Source organism: Alexandromys fortis, unplaced genomic scaffold (genome assembly GCF_014885135.2).
Source record: "Alexandromys fortis isolate MF-2015 unplaced genomic scaffold, M_Fortis_MF-2015_v1.1 scaffold_40, whole genome shotgun sequence".
Lineage (NCBI taxonomy): Eukaryota > Metazoa > Chordata > Mammalia > Rodentia > Cricetidae > Alexandromys > Alexandromys fortis.
Genome location: NW_026067966.1, coordinates 6,958,102 through 6,980,315, shown reverse-complemented (window position 1 = coordinate 6,980,315; position 22,214 = coordinate 6,958,102). Strand labels below are relative to the sequence as shown.

The 22,214-nt window shown below is 38.6% G+C and overlaps 1 protein-coding gene across 1 annotated transcript in view; it reads left to right on the top strand.

Moving 5' to 3' along the window:
• Cps1 (carbamoyl-phosphate synthase 1) overlaps positions 1-22,214 on the top strand; it is a 110,353-nt gene that overhangs the window by 10,397 nt on the left and 77,742 nt on the right. The window contains exons 2-7 of the mRNA XM_050154237.1: positions 5,996-6,105; positions 9,229-9,373; positions 10,244-10,333; positions 12,183-12,239; positions 15,243-15,335; positions 19,596-19,685. Of these exons, the coding sequence (XP_050010194.1) occupies positions 5,996-6,105; positions 9,229-9,373; positions 10,244-10,333; positions 12,183-12,239; positions 15,243-15,335; positions 19,596-19,685 (585 nt within the window). The remainder of the gene's footprint in view (positions 1-5,995; positions 6,106-9,228; positions 9,374-10,243; positions 10,334-12,182; positions 12,240-15,242; positions 15,336-19,595; positions 19,686-22,214) is intronic.

Sequence of the window (22,214 nt, the reverse complement as noted above, 5' to 3'; positions counted from 1 at the left end):
GCTTCTCATTAAAGCAGCAGGAAGTGTACAGTGATAGATCTATTTCCCTTAAAAGACACGCTTTCGAAATGGTAATCCTTCCATTTGCAAGTGTTAAGAGGAACCTCACGATATGAATCACACTAGGGAAAATTTCAAGTATATGCTCCCTTCAGTAGTTTAAAAATCACTTATACAAATATTTACCAGTGACAAGGATGTATCAAGCATTCTGCATAAACCTTGACAACCACAAAGATAAAGCTCCTGCAGCTTCAATTTTAAATGGAAGGAGAAAAGTGAACTATTTGCTACTTAGAAATTTTCTGTAGAAACAATATTTGAAGTGTATGACCTTTAAATTCATAAGGTGAATTAAAACAAAGATACTTGGCATCATTTTATATAAAAAGTAGATAAAACAACTTTGATTATGTATAGTTAATCCAATTTTATTCCTTTTGGCTAATGATGGAGTATTAGATTTCTAGATAGCATAGATAGTTATTAATATTACCAGTGGAATCGAGTCATGGGAAAATGTCAAACAAAGATTGAGAAGCTTCTAGAATTTACTGACAGCTTTACCTACACTACGCCTAGATGGTGTGTAAAGCTGGCGTGACTGGCAGCCGAGAGTTATCTTCAGCCTCAATTGATGCTTTCCTTTCCCCTTATCCTTTATTATCAGTCTATGTAGAACATGTGTCCTCACTCAAGGAAAGATGAAGATTGATAAAAATAACCAGAATCCAGTAGGCATCAAAATGACTTCACAATATCATGTGAACTTTAATTTCATAACATGATACAGGCGGGCGGTGGTGGTGCATGCCTTTAATCCCAGCACTTGGGAGGCAGAGGCAGGCAGATCTTTGTGAGTTCGAGACCAGCCTGGTCTACAAGAGCTAGTACCAGGACAGGCTCCAAAACCACAGAGAAACCCTGTCTCGGAAAACCAAACCAAACCAAACCAAAACAAAACAAAAAAACAAAACACGATACTCCAAAGTCTATGTATTCCCAAAGTTCGACTGCAATTTTATGTGACCCAAAGTTAAATATTTCTGTAGGTTTACATTGTTGGGTTAGGCTTGAGGTTTTCTGTTCTAAAGGTCAGTAGGAAGTAGTAAGCTTACCTTAAACAACTATAACACAAAGACACAGACATACATACAACACACGTGTACATGCACACACACATATATTCACACACACACCTACACACCATTTCCACACAGACACATGCAGAGAGAATGCAGCGAACACAAGGCAATCAGTGTTAATTCTGATTTCTGCAATCATTTGGTGGCATAGCCTGTACACTAGGAAGGACAACCTCGATGTAAACAGGAAACAATAAAGCACTGACTCATGAAGGATGGAAAGAGAAAGAGCTAAGGTATTTCTTAAGTGTAACACACTTAGAAAATGACACAGAAAAAGGAACTTCCATGCTAACTGATTAATTGAGGACTAGTGTCCACCAATACATATTTGAGTAAGCCTTAACTGTACTGACTAGGGTAGGTAGAAGCAGGGAGACATCACAGGTAAGTTGAGCAATGGGGACGCAATAGAAATTGGAAAGAGTCTTCTCTTGGGTAGTAGCACAGTTTTAGGCAATATAGAGTTAAGCATACAAGCAAATGGGTGACGACTAGTTCCTTGTGGCTCTCACTATTATTAATTTTTAGGAATTAGGTGCCTATTGCTACTGTTAATTGGTGTACTATTTAAGTAACTATTATTGAGCCTATAGGACCAGATGTGGCTTGAGAGTAGTTCCTTCTGAGATGCTATCAAGAGATGATGAAGGAGGAAATGACTACTCTAAGACGTTTTGTATCTCCTAGTTTGAATCATTAGCAGAAATAACCACTTATGCTCTTTAGAGCATCAGGCATTTACCTTTGAAAGAACAATTCAGCCAAAAATTAGACAAATGTATCAAGGTATAAAATGTTGAAAGTGAAAATGAAGTATATGAAAAAATAAATTTATAATGTTTCCAGTAATAAAATAGATGAGCTGGGGACATATAAAACAGATATCACATTTTGGTCAAATTGTGTTTACTTCCTCAGATAGAACAAGACAGCAAACAGCACTGTGTGAGCATTTGGAAAGCAAGGAAAATCATGGCCAAAGTGCTGGCCAAGGACAAGGGAGCAGTGAGAAGCAGGTTATAATTTTAAGAACAGAGATCAAGGGAGAGCCAAAGAAAGGTGACATTGGAGCAAAGTCTTGAAGGGCTTTTCAAATTTGAGACTTGAAATGCAAAATTCGCTAATCATTTCTTCATTGAAGCTCTATTGGTTTTCATCTCAAGCATGGGGAGGAAAGCATGACTTCTTTTATTACCTACCCCCCCTGAAAAAGATAGTATTTTATGTATTTTTGTTTTCTAAGATTTCAGGAACACTTTCATGCCTGTTTCTCAAGGTTTTTTTGTTTTGTTTTTCTTTCCTGTTTTGCAATTCAGGAAAGTACCTAGCTCTCTCACTATATGGAGGGTCTAGGGACACTCACTATGAATCTCCAGAGTTCAAGTACTTAACCTGTGGCAGAGGTTCAATGATGTTCGTGGCTTGATTGCCTTAATGGTATCATTGGCATACACATTTTATTAAGCATAAAGGGATCATATCATTAAAAGTTTCTTTATTTTTCTTAGCCTTTTATGACATTCTGCAAGCATACACATGCCCCTCAATTAAGATTTTTTTCCCTCACATTTTCAGCTTTCAAGGGATTAACATGCTCTGGCAGTGTGCATTTAAACAATAATTTAATAAAAAGAAATCTAATTCCTAGGCTATGTACTTCTGTTTGACAGGACAGAGCCTCCAAAAATATGATGGTAAAAGATGAATTCTCATGAAGTCTCTGGAAGGAAACAGCATTTGGGGACTGTTATCTAGGAGATAGGACTCTAAATAAGAGCTCCTTGCTCAGAGTTCTCCATCAATTCATAGATAAGTCAATTGGCACTCATTGTTTTAGTCATTGGAGGCTAGTATAGTTAAAGGAATATAAAGTGTACTACAGCAATAAACAGAAGCCTTGTAACAATATAATGTGTAGTGGGAAGGAGAATTGGAAGGTCTATAAAAACTGCCAAAAAGAACAAAAAATATAATTAAGGGAGCAAAAGACATATTGAACACATTCTCAGGGACTATTTCAGACAGCAGTAAATGTCTCTCCGGATATATCTCAGAAAAGGAGAGCAGAGCAGAGAACCAGTTCCATGAAGAGACGAGAGAAAAAAAAATATCAACTAGAACTGCAGGCAAAGAGTAGGATTAGTTTCTGTGAATTTTTACCTTCCTTTAAAATGTTTAAGTGCCTTCTAATGCCAGATCAGACAATCTGAAAGTCTTCGTTGAGGGTAGGTCAAATGAAGGAAGAAGAAGACATAAGCCAAGGTGACATTTCAGGCATATAAGCTCAAAATAAGGCCAATAAACGGTAGTATAAGTAGTTGAATTTGCACTTCACAGCCAAGCTTTCCTAAGTACATTATTTTAAGTTACATATTATTTAAGAACACACTTCCTTTCTTCTATTTTGTGAAGGCATGTCAGTTACACACCAGTTCCTCAACAACAGAAAATAATATTTCCTAGTAGAAAGTGTTTTTTTTTTTTTTTTTTTTTTTTTTTTTTTTTTTTTTTTTTTTTTTTTTTTTTTTTTTTTTTTTTTTTTGACAGTGAATTTTCATTACTCGGACCAGAGGATTTCATCTAGTGAAACATGTCAGAGTTACCTGGGGAGTTTTGTCAATAAACACCCCTGCTGAGACCCATCTCTGTGGAGTATCTTATACCGATCTTTGGAAATACCCTGAGCATTATCACTCCTAATCCCTAAAATAATTGGCCACTGTCTTGAACTGTAATTGCACAAATGTAACTGAATAATTGAAACAAATTATGGAATAATGACAAGGTTTTACAGGAGTAACAGGCAGAACTGATTTTTCCAGGTACAGACTGAAATTTGGATCTGTACTAAGTTAATTCCTGACAGAGAAATCTCATCACCACTGGTATCAGATGACGTCAGTCATTGTGGTTTCCTTGTGATGGGCAGTTCCCAAACTTTTCTTAATGTGGTATCTAGAGAGACAGAGTGAAACCAAACAAACGGACTGCCGAGCTTGTGGCCCTCCCCACTCTCTCTTACACACACATTGCCACACACAAACCTTTCCCAATGAACAGTACAGGACATTTTCCATCTTTCCCAGGAAAACAAACTTGAAATTCACAGGTTGTAGTTTTAACTTAAAACAAAATAAATAAATTACCTATTTAAAAGAATGTGATTTTAATAGGAAACACTAAAATAGTTCTGCATATAAGTATAATGTATATATTCATACATAATTGAAATTTAGAAGCACAGTGTTGAATGAAAGGCAATCATTTTACATGCAAGAACAATCATTCTAATGGCAAGAGATTTGAGCACTTAGGATTTAAAGGAAGGATCATATTTCTGCAGGCATTATTATTGAAAAATATCAGGCTTCTGAATTTCAACACTTGAGAAACTGAATGTGTGCTACCAAGCTAGAGAAATAAAGAAACACAGATCTTAGCATCAATCATTAAATACCTAATGGTTTGTAAATGTGTGTGTGAGGGAGACACAGAGACAGAGAGACGAGAGGCAGCGAGAGACTGAGAGAGAAGTGGGAAAGCAAGATATGGAGGGATTAGACCGTACGAGTGCAGTCTTAACCTGGGAAAGGGGCAGAGAGTAGAGAACTGCTGCATTTCTCCCTCCAATGACCTCAGTTAACCTCACAGAAAGGATAGTCATTCTCCAGCAAGTTCAGTACATGGCCAGACTGGCTTCATGTAAAATTGTATCTATTTCTCTGACATAATTATTTGAGGTAAATTTCAGATATGTTCCTTTATGACTATCAGGATGTAACTACTAAAAGATACAGAACCTTAAAAACATAACCCCAAGACTAACATCAATCCAAAAAGAGATTCTATCTAATGCAATCAAATACCAATTTGTCATTTCAATTTCCTCAGTTGCTTATGGAGTTTTATTTTTTTTTTATGTCACGTTTTACAATGGACTATAGTGTCTCCTGGGACTGTGGTCTAACACATTTTTTCCTCTCCCTTGCCCTGTAAGGAAATTGAGATCTAAATTGTTTCAACAATAGGATTATAGTATTTATGAGGACTTGGTGTTGTTTGCTTGCTTCTTAGATAAGTTTCTCTAATTGTTCCTTTTTTTAGCCAAGAATTTTATAGAAGCTAGTTCAAAGATTAAGACAGCAAAGTAATCGAATTCAGGATGCCCATAGCCAAAAGCAAGAACCAGACATGGATATAATTAACTCTAATAAAAGGCAAAATACAATATGCTTTCAGAGTGTTCCACAAGGTTTGCTGTTGTATCAGTATTAATGGAGTGATACAGCTTCAACTTCTCCACACCGTGACACGGTGTGGAGAGGGCAGCCCTGGGGACACTTTCACCAAACACCAGAACTCTGTGGAGCATAATTTAATAAGTAATCTCAAGGATTCCTTCTAGCTCTAAACCTCTGTGTGAACACGAGCTGTATGGTAAATTCATGATGCCTTTGTAAGCTCACAGACTTCCATTAAAGATATACTCGAGCAAAGCTAGGGAATGTTAAGGAGAAAAAGTCACTAGTGGTAGCTTTCCAGCTAACACGAAGCGTTTCTACTTTGCCAACAACTCTACAAAGTAGCCTTAGACTAGGCAATGCATCGACATGCTTCAGTTCCTCTTCCAAGCAAAACAAAGCAAAATCCCTGCTAGCAACAGAAACCATCTATTCTGAGAAAGGTTTCAAGAGGCACAGAACAGCTCAATGCTTGGGTAGGACGATTTCAGTAAATCTGCCATATGCTTATTTATGCCTGGATACTTTATCTTCAGAATTTTATTTTTCTCTGTGTGTCTGGTGTTTTGTATTTCTCTCCTGAGATTCATGCAACTGCTTCTTTAGGCACAGACAGCACACATTGTCCTGGAAGATGGAACGAAGATGAAGGGTTACTCCTTTGGCCATCCATCCTCAGTTGCTGGTGAAGTGGTTTTTAATACTGGCTTAGGAGGGTGAGTATTCTGTCCAAATGCTTTTCCCTCTATGTAGAAGAAGGCCTGGGTGATGTAACTCATGATAACATGTTGAAATCATGGCACCATTGAATTGCATACTGTAGCATTATAGGACTTTGTGTATTTCCTATGTAGCCATCCTGGAAGACAGGTATAGACACATACTTGCCATTCCTGGAAAAGAAATAGAACATAGAAGCATCATGGCCCCTTAAACAAAACAGAAGAAAACTAATCCTAGAAATGCATGTTGTGAAGACATCAGTTGAGACTCCTAAATGGGGAAGTATTGATCTGGTGGCAGTGAAACCTGAAGCATGGGAAAGACAAAGTATCATCTCAGTGAAGTAAAACCCACTCCTGCACATTTAATAAGAACACTTGAGTGTTTTGTATAATTTTGCCTTTGAATCAAAAAGATGAGTTAATAAGATAAACTAAGACAGGCCAGTAGTGACAAGGCCCACATATCTAATATTTCTTTAAACATTTATTTATTTTTGTTATTTATTTGTGTGTGTGTATGTGTGTGTGTGTGTGTGAAGGAACACATGGTAACCAGAGAATGGATCTCCCTGGAGTTAGAAATATGGGCAATTTTGAGTTGCTTAATATTAATGCTGGGAACTGATCTTAGGTTCGCCAACAGAGCAGTAAATGCTCCTAACTCATGAGCCATCTCTTTAGTTTCGTATCTAGTATTTTTAATAGTTATCAATTATGGCCCAATTTAGTATTTAAGATTTACTAACGAATGGGTGACAATGACAATGAGAACTGTTATATAATTCATGCGACTGATCTTACGTAGACAACCTGGGGAGCAGAAGACCGCACTTCTGGTCTCAGGATACAGTAGCAGAGAATGTGATGTTGAACCTTACTTAATCTTTTGGAGTGTCAGTTTCCCTGTGTACAAAGCAAGGGGGCTAGATTACACAGTACGACAGCTGGAGACTTAAACCACGTGTATTTTAGAAAAAATAGGATGCTATTATTTTAAAAGGTTTCCTTTAGAGAGTCAGTTGGCTACCTTTCTATGAGATATTTGATGAACACTTCAGGGAAATTCACATTAGCCTTGTAAGGAGAAAGGAGCATCTGGTTAACTGATACTGAGTGTATTGATAGATCAAGCCTGTCATGATGTTATTAATGTTCAGTTTCCCTAATCCTCACCTCTCTCTGTAAAATGAAGACTATTAGTGGTTTTAAAATCAGCCCCAGTGGCGAGAACATTAAATTACAGCGTATAAAACCTGTTTGCAAAGTTTTGCTTCGCCAGGCAATCATTTAAGCTTTTCGACAACACTAATTACTAGCTGTGTTAATATACCTGCCAACAAACAACTGTTTAATAGAGATCAGAATGATGGAGGGCACTAGAGTTTTCTTCTTGGAGATAGATTACGGGTAATAAATCTTGTCACATCACAAAAGTCAAACAGGACCTGATGGATTAATTTGCTTTCAACACTGTAGCTCTCTAGTGTGTGCTACATTTATGAACTCACTAGAGAGTACCATGTGCCTGTATTTAAGGAAAAGGCCAGGTCCCTTAAAGAAAGAAGCCAAGGAAGATAAAATTAATTCAATGCCTTTTTCTTGGTGTAGAAGAGATATTCATGTGCTGGATTAGTCCACAGAACTTACGCTTCTTTGAGATATGTAGATCTCATCTACTGTCTGTCTCTCTCAGTAACATGGTTATAATTAAGTTTTTTTTTTCATCTTCAAGAAATGCGTTTATATTGTGTATAAGCCTTGGTTAAAAATTTATTAGTTGCTGACAGGTGAGAGGCATTTGAGAAACAAGCTGATGGAATCTTGAGTCCGTGCATCTCTCCGGGGAAGGTGGAACGGGAAGACAAAGTGTTCTTTTGACAAAGTTAGTTCTGGTAGGACTTAGCTTGGAAGGGGTTGAGAAATTTATGTTGACTGCTATCTGAGCTGTATTGGATTGGTTTCAAGGTTGTCGATTCCGTCCTGCTCAGCACCTAAACTCACACTTGCTGTAGTAATCCACAAGCGAGATTTGTTCTCAGTCTGCAGGAAGACAAAATGTAAGGGGGCAGGAAAAAAGAAAGCATCTTCAAGTGCATGGAATAAGGGTTGCTAGTTCCTAGTATTTATGGGAAAATATCCCCCTCTCCACATAATATTTTACACACACACACACACACACACACACACACACACACACTTTCAAATTCTGCATTCCTTCCAAATTCCATTTCAGTACTTTAAAATAGTTATTTAGCATCTTAATTTTTGAGTCAGCAATGCTGTAGGTGAGTGATATTTTTCAAAGTTTATAATAGCTATCAAATTCGTAAGCTTCATTCCAATTCTAAATGATTTTAAAATCAATATTCTTGAGTTATTCTTTCTTGTGCATTGATACCTTAGTTTGTTTCTTTCCTGAGTTCTAATCACTGTATGCACCCATGTGGTTATCACTGTCACAATGGGTTATTCTTTAGTATCCTAATGCACATTGAAAAATTATCTTCAGCTTTTTGATGGTTAATAAGTTTGAGAAACTTTTAGTCTTTGACAGTATCAGTTTTTTTTCTCAATATCTAGTAGGCCATGGAAGCCTTTAAAATATCTGAAAATATTAAATTGGCAACAACATATAAAAAATTAAAATATTGGCTAGGCAGTGGTGGTGCATGCCTTTAACCCTAGTACTTGGGAGGCAGAGGCAGGTGGATCTCAGTGAGTTCAAGGTCAGCCAACTAGGGCTGTTACAAAGAGAAACCCTGTCTCAAACCAAACCAAACCAAACCAAAACAAAAAAACCAAAAACATAATCAAACTAAGTAAAAAAAATGTCAAAAATAATTATTAAAGAAATTAAAAAATTTTTAAGTGAAAGAATAAAAAACATGAAAATTACCCTTGCATCAGAGTCAGCTTTTCTGCTCATATTAGGCACATCATGGATAAAAATTTGGCATCCTCAGGAAATTGCTTTAGGATTGCTAAAGCCTAAAGTCAGATTTTAGGAGTTTAACCTCATAGTCTTTTGATTCAATGGTTCAGAGACTAAGAATATGTCCGTACCATAATGGTTTTGCACTTGTATGCCTGATACACTCTGTCACGTCTTCCTAGGTACCCAGAAGCACTTACTGACCCTGCCTACAAGGGGCAAATCCTCACCATGGCTAACCCAATTATTGGGAATGGTGGTGCCCCTGACACCACGGCACGAGACGAGTTTGGACTTAACAAATACATGGAGTCTGATGGGATCAAGGTAGTACCCGTGATGTTGTGCTAAGAGTCTCCATACGGAAACGTTTAATTGATTGATTTCTAAGGATATAAGAAAGGCAAAGTTTCCCAAAACTATGTAATAAATCCACATTTCAACCTTATTTCTAAGTACATGGGGATACTCTTCAACTTAACAAGTTAAAGTTTTATTATTTTTTTTGTTAAGTATTTATTAGGCTACTTTAGATTTTAATGCATTGGAGGAAACTTATTTTAGCACATAAAATATTGTTACATGTCTAGCTAATGAGACAATAATGATGAAAGTTTGATAATCAACTGCATATTATTTATTGCCTTTTAATTTAAGTATTAATAAAAGGTAATTTATATGGTGATTAGAAAATTAGCATATTCAGATTCTCTAGTCAAGGATATTTGGATATTATCTTGGATTATGAGCGTATAAACAATTTAAGATTGACATTCTTACTTCACCCCCTGTCTACTGTTCTGTTCAGAGCGGTGTGGGTCTCATATTTCTGTTTCCTAGATCTTTTTGCATGTATATTAAGAAGGTTATCTTATCTATTATGCACATTAAATAACTAATTGCAAACTATATTATTGATAAGCAAAATAGTTGAAAGGCACACTGGAAGAGACAGTCCCTTCATTTGGGGATTTGCCTGGAAGGCAAACCTGCTTTCTCAAAGGACTGTTAAGAAAAAAATAATAAACTTAAATAAAAGTGTTGATAGCCTTTTCTTACATCATGTCTTCAGAGTTTTAAGACTCTTTATCAATTGGCTAAACATACATTAAAAAGTACAAACTTAACCTTTAAATTGAGTCGCAGGAAATGCATGTTTGGTGAATCCCCTTTCAAAGTGTCTGTCCGTCTTTCTAGGTGGCAGGCCTGCTGGTGCTGAATTACAGTAATGACTATAACCATTGGCTGGCTACCAAGAGTCTGGGGCAGTGGCTGCAGGAGGAGAAGGTGAGACCTAGGATAGGTTTCGTTTCTCTGGTGACTGGTTACTGGGTTTAGGGGGAAACCTGGGAGGTCCTGAACTACTTTCAATAAAGAGGATGAAGATGTTTGTGCAACTTTGGGGTTTACAACAACATCATCATCATCAACAACAACCACAATCTTGTATATTGTGCAATTTCTCCAGAACTTAGGCTCTGAATACACAGAGCTGCATTTTTCAGTTTAGCCACTAGGTGGTGCCGACACAGTTGTAGCAGTGTTAATCATTTAGAAAATGCAACAAGTAACATTTTAGAAATTTCCATTCTCTTGAGCAATATTAGTCACCCTCCAATTTCATCTGTAGTTTAGCCCCCCATTCCGGGTTCTAGCACAAGGTCTGCTATGACTATGAGCTGTATGTGTAGGGTGTATAATCATTCCATCCAATATTTTCCGTCATCTTTAATTCTTACCAGTATAAATAGATTCTCACCAAGTATTTTGAGTTTTAAACATTATGATAAACTAAGTGGATATAATTTCACTTAAGGTTATATGAAAAAAAGTTAAACTTTGCATTCTTTCCATAGTTTAAATGCTAATACCTTATCAGAGGATTCACCCTGAGTGTTAGGGATTCTTGAATGGACAGACCTTTGATATTTAGTTTCATCTTTACTGCTACTGTAGCTGGCTTTGTTCAACTGCTGCTAATCCTGTACCTGGTAGAATGCTGTGCCAAGGAAATTCTGATTCTCCAATGAGGGTTCACCTATTGGGAATCAGTGTTACCCCTGGGTGACAAAGTAAAAATTAAAAACAAAAATATTGGTCCTGAATTCCTAGATCTTAGTTCCTAAAATTTATCAGGCAAGAAGGCACTTCTGTTGTATCCTGGGTCCCCACTGATTTATTCTCAGCCATTAAATCTTTATTTATCTTGATTTGGAAGGTAGCTAATTTCTGTATGATTATTTAGCTCTCAGTCTCTCCCTCTGTGTTCCTCTGTCTGCCTCTCCTTGTCTGTCTGTCTGTCTCTTTGCCTCCTCTTTTTACACCTCTCTTCTTTTTTCTCCCTGTTCTCTGTCTCTCTGTCTCCATTCCTTCTTTGTGTCTCCTTCTCTTCATCTATCCCTCACCCACACATACACATACATACTCTTTGTGTTAGCTAACACATTCAATTTTCTTTATGTTAAAATTAATCATTTTAGTTTCAACCTTGTTACAGTGTGCTTTCCATATATGAAGACCATGGCTGTTTTTATCCAATCTAATAAAAAATGAAAAGAAAACCAAAGGATGTATTGACTAATTGATAAATAGGATGGACAAATATTAGAAAAATGTAACTATACAACACAAACCTTAAGAAAAAATTGTGTTGAGTACCCATTGTGTATCAGAAATTTTTGACTCAAGACATATTGATTGGCATAATTCTTTCTCATAAAGTTCACTGATTTGACTCTTTAAAACACAGATTTTAAAATATATATATTGTACCTAACAAAAATTATACACATATTTTAAACAATATATAAACATGCACACATGCCTCATTATTTCAAAATGGCTCTTTGGGTAGACCGTGTAACCTATTTAATATCCGAGGTTAAGCACCAAAGCGGTTGCAAGGGATTGATGTGCAGAAATTCTGAGGACAATTGCGGGCAGTAGGAGTCCTGTGCTCAAGTGGAGCAGCAATTTCCCTGGAACTGACAACACCGTCACCCTGGGTCAGGGAAGAGAAGGGTGGGAGAATTATTTACTGCTCGAGAAGATGGATGAGGCTAAGGGCACAACTTGAAAACAATATGCTGGCTCTAATCGCCTCTCATGTCACTGTCACCGGGTTTTCTCCTTACAGGTCCCTGCAATTTATGGAGTGGACACAAGAATGCTGACTAAAATAATTCGGGATAAGGTATGGCCATCATCTTTAGCTGAATGCGTGCCTCTTCTCATTTCCCCCAGGGCATGAAGGACTCACTGAAGTGCGGAGGAGGAAAGCTGGCCACCCCCTCTTGTCATTTCTATATCACTGTCCTTCCCTCTTCTGATGTGGTTCCCAGGACTGAATCCTGGGTGCCCCTGAGATCCACTTACCTGCTCAGGATTTATTGAGTGCCTACTATGTGTTGATTATTATGACAACAAGGCAAGGCATTGGAATTCTGCTCACATGACAAGCCTCTGGTGGAACAGAAAAAGTGTTTACAGAGTGTGTAACAGTTTGACCAAACCAGAGTCCTCCACGCTGAAGAACGCAATACCGGAAACGATGTAATATTGGTGCCATTGTTTACTCAGCTCTCCAGGAAGAGTTGTTTATGAAATTAGCAAGTTTTCTGTCACGAGTGTGGGTTACCTCAGTTAGAGAGTCCTTCCTAAGATTGGATTAATAGGCAAAGAGACACAGGCGAGGTTTTGCCAGCTGCCCTGCCTGACGGCTACATCTGGCCCCGTTTGAGAATGCTATTGTGACATCACCACCTGCCTCTTCTTCCTGTTCCTGTGTGTGTTTCCTGCATACATCTCCGTAACCCAGAGCAGAGAGACACATTCCCTCATCAGTGTTCACCAAATTCCCCCAAGGCACCTATATTTTCTCACCAAATGTTAACACATTCAAAAGGAAACAAGACAGTTGGTAGTCTACACCAACGCAGGTCCTCCCAGAAAATCGGCTGCGAATTCGTTGTTAGAATACAGTCAGGTCTCTGCATCTGTGGGTTTTGTACAAATGATTAAAAATTGCTTTTAAGATTTCTTATATTTTCTCATTACCCCTAAAAATACAGCGTCCTGCCTCTTCACATAATGCCTGCATTGTATTAACTATTGTAAGTGACCTAGACTTGATTGAAAGTCAGATTCATTTTCTATGATGCATCTGAGCACGGTGGATTTTAGTATTCAAGGAGGCTCCTAGAGCCAGCACCGCAAGGGTAGCCAGGGCAAGTGTATTGACACAGCCGCTGTAACGGAGAAGAGGAGTGGTATTGAATGTGGAGAGGGGCAGCAGCTCTGACCAGGCGGAAGGCAGGAAGAGCTCATGCTGCCGATGGCTCTGCTTCTCACTGCGTTATCCCTCCAGCCATTTTCCCGGGAAGAGGCTTTAGTGCGATTCTGTATTCCAAGCGGATTCTTGTGTTTTCCTAGTCTAACAGTGTGTGGAACTTGTAAACAGAAATGTAGCATCTAGGACCAGACCAGAAGGAAATCAGAATGCAATTCAGGCTGCAGAACTGGCAGGCTGGAGAGAAGATGGCCAGGCCTGATGACTGTGAAAACTCTTTCCAAGACCACACTGCATCTTCTGTGTCACCGGTGTGCTGGGCTCACATGAACTCTACTTTTTATTATAGGGACTTTGATTTGTAAAAAAATCTGGTTGAATAGTATAGGGCACGTAGCAGCATTATAGGTTACATGTGCTTATGGCTGATATTGACTCATACTAAAAATATGAGTTATAACTTTCACTTCCATTACTCATAGTTTGAAAACTCAAATTGCATTTCACATAGCATTAGGAGACAACAGGTTTCAGGATTTAGGGTGTATAAGTATAGAAACGTGTACTTGGATCTAAAAGGTAGGCAGAAATCACCACATACTTCAGTTTGAAAGTTAAAGGGGGTTTTGGGTTATTTTCCTAGGCTTTGTTTTCAGCACCCTGGCTTTCACAACGGCACTAAAATCCATAGAGCATTCCGCAGCGTGCTGGAATTTTCAACCTGTGTTCACACAACGACTTCTCTAAAAAAAATCAGTTAAGAGATAAATAAACCTTTTGTTTCCTTCGGTGCAATGATATTGTAGGGGAATAGTAGATATAGCATGCCATTTCCTAGACACCTCTAAGCAGACTTCCTGACAAACAAGAACATCTCAATATGTAGCTGATAAAAGCAAGATAACATTGCCATGTCCAATCTAGCAAGATTGATTGTGAAAATGTCATAGAGGGTTGAACATTCCTTAAAGATCATGCAATCTGGAACACCTACATACTGATGTGTCTAACATGATGATGTGCTTTTATTGTGACTTCTAGAAATTTCTGACATATCAAATTGCATTTTCACCTTTTTTGAGGTTCAAATTTGCTTTCAAATTATATAATAAGTTCTTTTTATTTCTTGGTAGCTTTTAGATGTCATCTTTTCTTTCCAACAGTTTGTTTTGTCTGCTTCTGCTGTGTAATAGTTTTAGGCCCAAGGAACTAGGGTCCCTGGGTCTCTGATTAGTCTACCTAGTTTGGAATCTGTTGACCTGAATTCTGTTGAACTTAACTTTAATGGCTTCAGCTCTCAAACAGCTTCTCATAGGACTGGAACGATAGCTCAGTTGATAAAATGCTTCCTTTGAAACTTTGAGGAACTGAGCTTGAGTCTCACCCATGTAAAGAAAATCCTGTCCATGGTGATGCATTCTTGTCATCGCAATGCCAGGGAAGCAGAGATGGGCAGATCCCTATGGCTGAAGGACCAGCGAGCCTGGTGTTGCCTGCAAGCTTCAGGCCAATGAAAGACCTGCTGTCAGGGCAGACAGCACTCGAGGAATGACACCTCGGTTGACATCTAGTCTCCATTTGCATGTTCTTGTGAGCACACATGTACCTGTACACCTTCCATTTGCATATGCTCACAAGCACATACTTATGTGAACACACATGTATCTGTTCACCCTCCTCCACTCCACAAGAAAAACATTAATTGGATTTCCTTGAGTATTTCCTGAAAAGCAGCTGCCGACTACTTTGTGTCATTCCTATTTGAGAAAATGAAGACCTGCTGATGGTTCTAAGCTATGAAGACATCTAAATGACAACAGCTGTACATAGTCTCTGTGAGCTTCTGCTTTCAGCATAACGCGTTCATAACGCGTTCCTTCCCACTGCATCTGCTTTTTAATTCACTAGGGCACCATGCTTGGGAAGATTGAATTCGATGGCCAGTCCGTGGATTTTGTGGATCCGAATAAACAGAATTTGATTGCTGAGGTTTCAACCAAGGTGAGAAAATTTTCTTCTTACTTTTTTGTTTTGTTTTATCCACTTTAAGCCTACTAGTTTTATAACATTAAAATCTTTATCTTTCGTCTCCCATAAGCGCCTGATCTGAAAGGGGAAAGTGGCCCCACAGCAGCTGATATATATGCCATCAAATCTTTGCTTGTAAAGTCAGAAGCCTTTCTTACAGACATTCTTGGCAATCTCAAGCCACCATTTAGAACATTTCCCCTATGATTTTAGCTTCCCTCTTGTCTTTCACTTGTTCCCTAGTTTAGGGCTTTAGATCACAGCAAGGTACAGCAAGGTATAGAGAAGGTACAGAAGTGTTAAAGGCAGATATAATACTGAGTAGGTTAGAAAGCTAAAACCCCAAAAGGGAAACAAGGGAACATTGTAAGAATTAGACAAAATAATAGCCAGGCATGCTCATGCATGCCTTTATCCCCAACACTCGGGAGGCAGAGGCAGGTGGATCTCTGTGAGTTCGAGGTCAGCCTTGTCTACAGAATAAATTCCAGGACACCCAGGGGCTGTTACACAGAAAAACCCTGTCTTGAAAAACAGCAGAGAGAGAGAGAGAGAGAGAGAGAGAGAGAGAGAGAGAGAGAGAGAGAGAGAATAAAAATAATAAAAGTCTAGGGTCATTTTGTGCAGGGAAAATATTTTTTAACTAATTAATTAATTTCTACAAACCAATTTCAGTCATTCCTTCCCGCTCTCTTCCTGCTATCCTCACCTACCCCCATCCTCTCTTCAGAGAGGATAAGGCCTCCCCTAGGAAGTCAACTAAGTCTGTCCCCTCATCTTATTGAGACAGGATCAAGCCCCCGCCCCCCACAACATACCAGTGTTGAGCAAGGTATCTCTGCATAGAGAATGGGCTCCACAGTCAGTTTATGCAGTAGGATTAGATCCTGGTCCCCCTGCCAGTGACCCTATACACTGCCCAAGCTCCACTGTTGTCACCTGCCTTCAGGGGACTTAGTTCAGACCTATGCAGGTTCCCTAGTTGTCAGTTCAGAGTCAGTGAGCTCCCACTGGCTTGGGTCAGCTGATTCTGTGGGTTTCCCCATCATGGTCTTGGCTCCTTTGCTCATATTATCAATCTTCCCTCCCTTCGATTGTTCTCCAGGGGGCTTGGCCCAGTGCTTAGCTGTGGATCTCTGGATCTGCTTCCATCAGTTTCTGGATGAGGGTTCTATAAGGTAGTCCTCAATCTGATTACAGGGGAAGGCCAGTGAAGGCACCCTCTCCACTATTGCTTAGGTTCTTAGGTGGGGTCAAATTTATCATGTATATTTGAGCTAAAGAACTAATGCTCACAATGATGTCTAAGTAACTAAGCGTTTGTTTATAAGAAGGTAGAGGACTCTTTAGAACCATGCCTCTTGGTCTTGATTTAATGTCTTTTAATGAAGGTGTGAATGGATCTTGTGTGATCTCTCTCTGACCTTGGAGATCATAAGAGTCTGGTAGGAGAAGCAAACTTGTCAGTTGGCATGTACAGAATCCTATGGTAAAGCTGTCCTTGGCATGCTTACAGGTCACTGCAAAAACCATTCATGATGCATCACCACAATGAGACAGGTGGATCACAGAAAGCTGGGTGGACGTGTGAAGGCAGATGCAAAGAGCCAGCTGTTAGAGATAAATAGAAATCAAGCTGTTTCAGGCAGAAAGGATGGCATGTGTTTGAGAGGCAGAGACTTGCAGCAGCTAGGTGTGTCTGATGAGTTATACATAGGCTGATAGGTAGAAGCAAAGGAATCAATTATTTGAATGATAAATTTGGCAGGTGATGAGTGGATGCCAACTAGATCCAGAGAGTTTCATGTATTAAAGCATCATTGGATGTAGAGCTTTACTGGGAATTATGGGAATTTCACTCAGCATTTTTTGGAGCAAAGGGTGGGTAGACAAAGGATCAAGGAACTTGAAAATAAAATTATGGGATTTTTCCAAATGTCAGCAACACTGACTTGGAGACATTTACCTTAAAAATTTTGTAGTCAGTTAAAAACACTATATGATACATTCATTTTCAGGATCCTAAGGCAAATTCATACATACAGGTGTTTGTTATGTTTTATATAGCTTCTTCCGTTTAATATAGAAAGCATATGCGATTGGCCCCCTATACATGCAGGCTCCATATTTGGGTATCTAAGTAAATATGAATCAAAACTACTGGAAATTGTGATATATAATATAAATGTGTACCTCCTTTCTTTCTTGCCATTTTCCTAACAATACAGCTTAGTGCAATGACTATTGACATGAAATTTACCTTTTATTAGTTACTGTAAGTCAGGGCTCACTTAAAGTGTGCATTGTCTATGAAAATATCACATGGTTTTAGAAAAGGGGTTTCAGAATCTGTGGGTTTTGTTCCTCAGAGTGGTGGGCTGGTGCACCTTCCAAGGAGAATGGCTAGATGAGTGAGTGTAAAATGGGTTTAGGTAGAGAACAGCAGACATGAGCATATCCGTCTATTTATTATCCATCTGTCTATCTACCTATACATCTATCCATCCGTCTATCATCTATTTATCCATCCATCCATCCATCCATCCATCCACTTAACATCTATCTATCTCTTTCTTTCTTTCTTTCTTTCTTTCTTTCTTTCTTTCTTTCTTTCTTTCTTTCTTTCTTTCTATCCATCCATATAACATCTCTCTCTCTATCTATCTCTCTCTTCATCCATGTATCATCTATCATCTGTGATCATCATCTATCATTTGTGTGTGTGTGAGTGTATTTGTGTGTGTGTGTGTGTGTGTGTGTGTGTGTGTGTGTAGGTCAGAAGACAACTTTGCCAAGTTTGTTTTCGACTCTCAGCTTTATGTGGGGGTACGGATAATGAATTCTGATCTTTAGGTTTCTCTGCAGTAAGTGCTTTATTTACTGAGTCATCTCAATAGTTCTATATTTTTATCCATGCCAAATAAAGGACAAAAATCTTAGTGACAACAGCTGGTCCTGTTAATGCCTTTGTAATTGAATTATGTTGTGACATCTGTGATAAATGTGTATGTTTATCAGGAAGTTATATAAATTTTGTGAGTTTTGTTTGACTATTTGCCTTGGAAATGTTGGTCATTTAATTCTTTGTCATATTATTACAATTTGATATAGCTACAACTAGCTGGTAACATGGTTTTACTTTATAGCAGGAGTTCCAGGTTAAGAATAAATCAGTACTTTTATAAATTAGTTGACAAGAGACTTTGCCTGTGTCATTAATGATCAGTTCAGTAATAATTCCCTAGATGCAGTGTTTTCTCTCCCGAATAGCCACAGAAGGAGAAAGTAAATGGCCAACATCCTTTTCATATGTTTTACTCAAACACACTTTAAGGATTATGAATATATGCTATATATAGACTTTGTGGAGAGGTAGACTTCTCGGTTAAAACAAATGTTCTTTCAAACATTCAGGTTGCATCATTCATCCAATACCTTTGTCAAGACGTGGAGTCATTCTAAATTCAGAGTAGTCTAGCTAATTCTTAAAGCCAGGACGAGTGTGGCCACCAAGGCTCTAGGCTTCTTGCTTTCTCTTTTGTTCCTTTTGTTTCTTTGACTGGAGAATTGCTTCTTGGGCAAATGCCTGTGAAAATCGATCTGCCTCCAAGCAGTTCTTAAGATGTAGATAATGATTATGATATGCTCTGAGATCTTTCATATGAAATCTACCATTTAAATGCAAACGACTATCTGATAATCTAAAGGGAGCAGGTGGTCTATACTAGCTGAGGAATTCTTATGACTCTCATATTGATTCTACCCATCCAGCCTCTCCGTAAGCCTAATATGCAGTGACTTAATTCAATTGGATCTGATCTGCACTGCAATTTGATGATCAAGTGGCATTTAAGACATGATGTATCCATTACCTCGTCTGCCTCCCGCTGAATCAGGCAGCAATATTTGGGACTTTTATTTCTAATGAGGCAAAACACGAGGATGGTGGTTAACTATGGAAGCAGCCAACTTCTTAAAGATCTTTCTTATCACCATAATGAATAGTTTATATAAAACAGCAAAGCACTTCTTTTTTTCATCGAAAAGATACAGTCTGTGATATTTGCTGTGCTTTTCTTACAAATTGATTTTTAACTGCCAGTCACTCCCTAGCAGTTAGCAATCAATCTGTTACACATCTAAGTACAAAACACGCTCAGTGAATTTATGGCCTGGGCCTGGTACTTACACTGGGAATCTCCTCTCAATGTCTGTTTTTTTTTTAAATGGCAGGATGTCAAGGTGTTTGGCAAAGGAAACCCCACCAAAGTGGTAGCTGTGGACTGTGGGATAAAAAACAATGTCATTCGCCTGCTAGTTAAGGTAAGTGATTGGCCCCCTCCAGAAGCTACGGTTTGTAGAGCTGAGAATTGTTTGTGCCCTTTGTTTAGAAGGCTCGCTTCAGAATGTCAGGAATCTCCACTTTTCTTGCTGCCTTTGATCCACAAAATGACACATATGTCCCTCTACAAATTAAGGATATAGACAACTATGACTTTGAAAAATCCTCAAGAACCAAAACCCATGGGAAAGTGACTTTTTTCATTTGTTTGTTATTATTTTAACTTACTCATTTTATCCTTTTACTAGCAAAGGAAGAATGAGGCTTTCTTATGGCATCGTGGTACATGCTTAGCTTGGGCTGTTCCTTCCTTCTACTTGTTCCCCCTCACGTGTTCTTTTCCAATGCTGATATCGCTCTTTTAATTTTGTAGTATGCTCTAATTCTCTTCATAGTCCCCTCTTGAGAGCCTCCTTTTCCTTCCTCATTGGACTCTTTCTAGTTTTCTGACCTCTGCCCACTCTCATTCCAATAAAAAAGCACACACACACACACACACACACACACACACACTCACTCACACGAGGCATTAGGATCCATACAGGAGAGAGAACACATGCTTTTCTTCTGAGTCTGGGTTACCTCACTTAAAGCATCTTGACTGTCCTCATCAGGTATTCTGAGGCAGCCCACACTCACTTGGAGAGCGGGAAATGGAAGAAAGCCATGGTGGGTCTGACAGTGCCTCCCTCAGTCTACATTTATTATGCACTGTATGTTTGTAGGATTATGTCCTGTAATTGTAAGACTGCCATAGCGCTCTTAGGAACTAACCTAAACTCTTAGAAAACTAATTAAACTTGAACCTTAAAAATCCTTAAGGACAATTTAACCACATTATATCAGTGTTTTTATCAAGTATTATTTTGCTATAGTTTTTCCTCATAACCTTCCCACTTCCAGTTTCTCTGTGTCTCTGTCTGTCTCTTTCTCTCACGCACACACGTATTCACCCCTCACCTCCACAAACATACATGCTTACACTTTCACATACTTGCAGAACGTCAAATTAGTGTGGATATAGGGGGATTCTTCAATTCATCTTCATCTCATCGTTAGAGACTATCAGCACTATTCAAATCATGATTTCAAATTATTCATCTTATTAGAGAAATTCTTCATGAATCTTTTAGTAGCAGATAGACAAAGGATCTTTTCATATTCCACTCCTATATTTGCCATACTAATTTACATTGCCCACTTTCTAGCTGTAAGAGTTATAGGTTTCTTTGACTAAGGGGCTTCTCTAGTTGGGCAGAGTCCATTTGTAAACAGGAAATAATAGAACTTTCCCTAGAACTCTCCACAGCATTAACCAGAGTTAGTGTAAAGATCCTTTGCCCCAGGCATGGGTCATATCTAAATACTCAATGCTGGCTCCAGGTTCCCCAAGAATCTCAGACTCTGTTGATTGTTCACTGTGGTTACTGTTGTATACTGTATTGGGGTGTCTTGTGGTGTCATTTCTCCATTCCATTTATGTCTATTGGAAATACCTTCCAAATAAACCTTCAAATTCTCATCTTGGTAATGCTAGGGGAACTTTCAAAGGTACAAAATAATTAGATTTTTTTTTGCTGGAATTTTCTTTATACTCCATTTATTCTCCATTTCTCTTTGTCTATGATCTTTCCTTTTTAAGTAATGTTTTTACTCTTGGAAAGTTCTATAGATTTATACAGTGTATGCTAATTGGATTCACCATCTGCTGCCTTCTTCCAACTAACTCTTGTTTTCCCATTCTGCTTCATTTCTTTTTTTTTTTATTTTGTTACGTTTTTGTTGTTAGTAACTTCTCCAGTCCAATTAGTAGTGATTTTGAACACATGAGTGTCTTTCTGTCCTTAGGTATGTCTATCTACTTATTCAATTGGAATGTTGACTAGTTTGTTCTTGTGCTGGTCTTCTGGAGGTAATCAGAGCTACTGTGAGTTGGTGTGCACCAACTTCGCCCTGTCCAGAAGTCAGTATTTCACAGCTCTCCTTCCATCCACTGTCTCTTCCATGTTTGCCTACCCTTCTCACGCAAGCACCCATGAGCCTCAGACGGTGGGGGGTTGCCATATATGGCCCTCCTAAGCTGAGCACCAAGCATTTTGACAAGTGCTGAGTGTCTGCAGCAACCACCACCCACTGCCAAAAGAATCTTGTCTGACCAAATTTGAGAGCAGCACGGGTCTATGGGTATAAACATTCATATTTGAAATCATGATTATTTAGCAGAACAGCAACAGTAATTAACTCCCTAGGGCCAATGATCTCTCCGAGTCATGAGATTTTGATCAGATTTATAGTATCAGTCACAAAAATCCCTCCTGTATAACAGGCCTCATATCCCATCAGAGAGCAGTTGGTTACCTCCATAATCTTAATGCCACTATCACAACAGTGGGTACATCTTACCAGCCAGTCAACACTGTAGCATAGGTGATCCAGTGCTGGGAAAGGCTGCAGATGATTTTCTTCTCCAGCAGTGCGCATTACAACTCTTGGCACTACATAAACTAGCC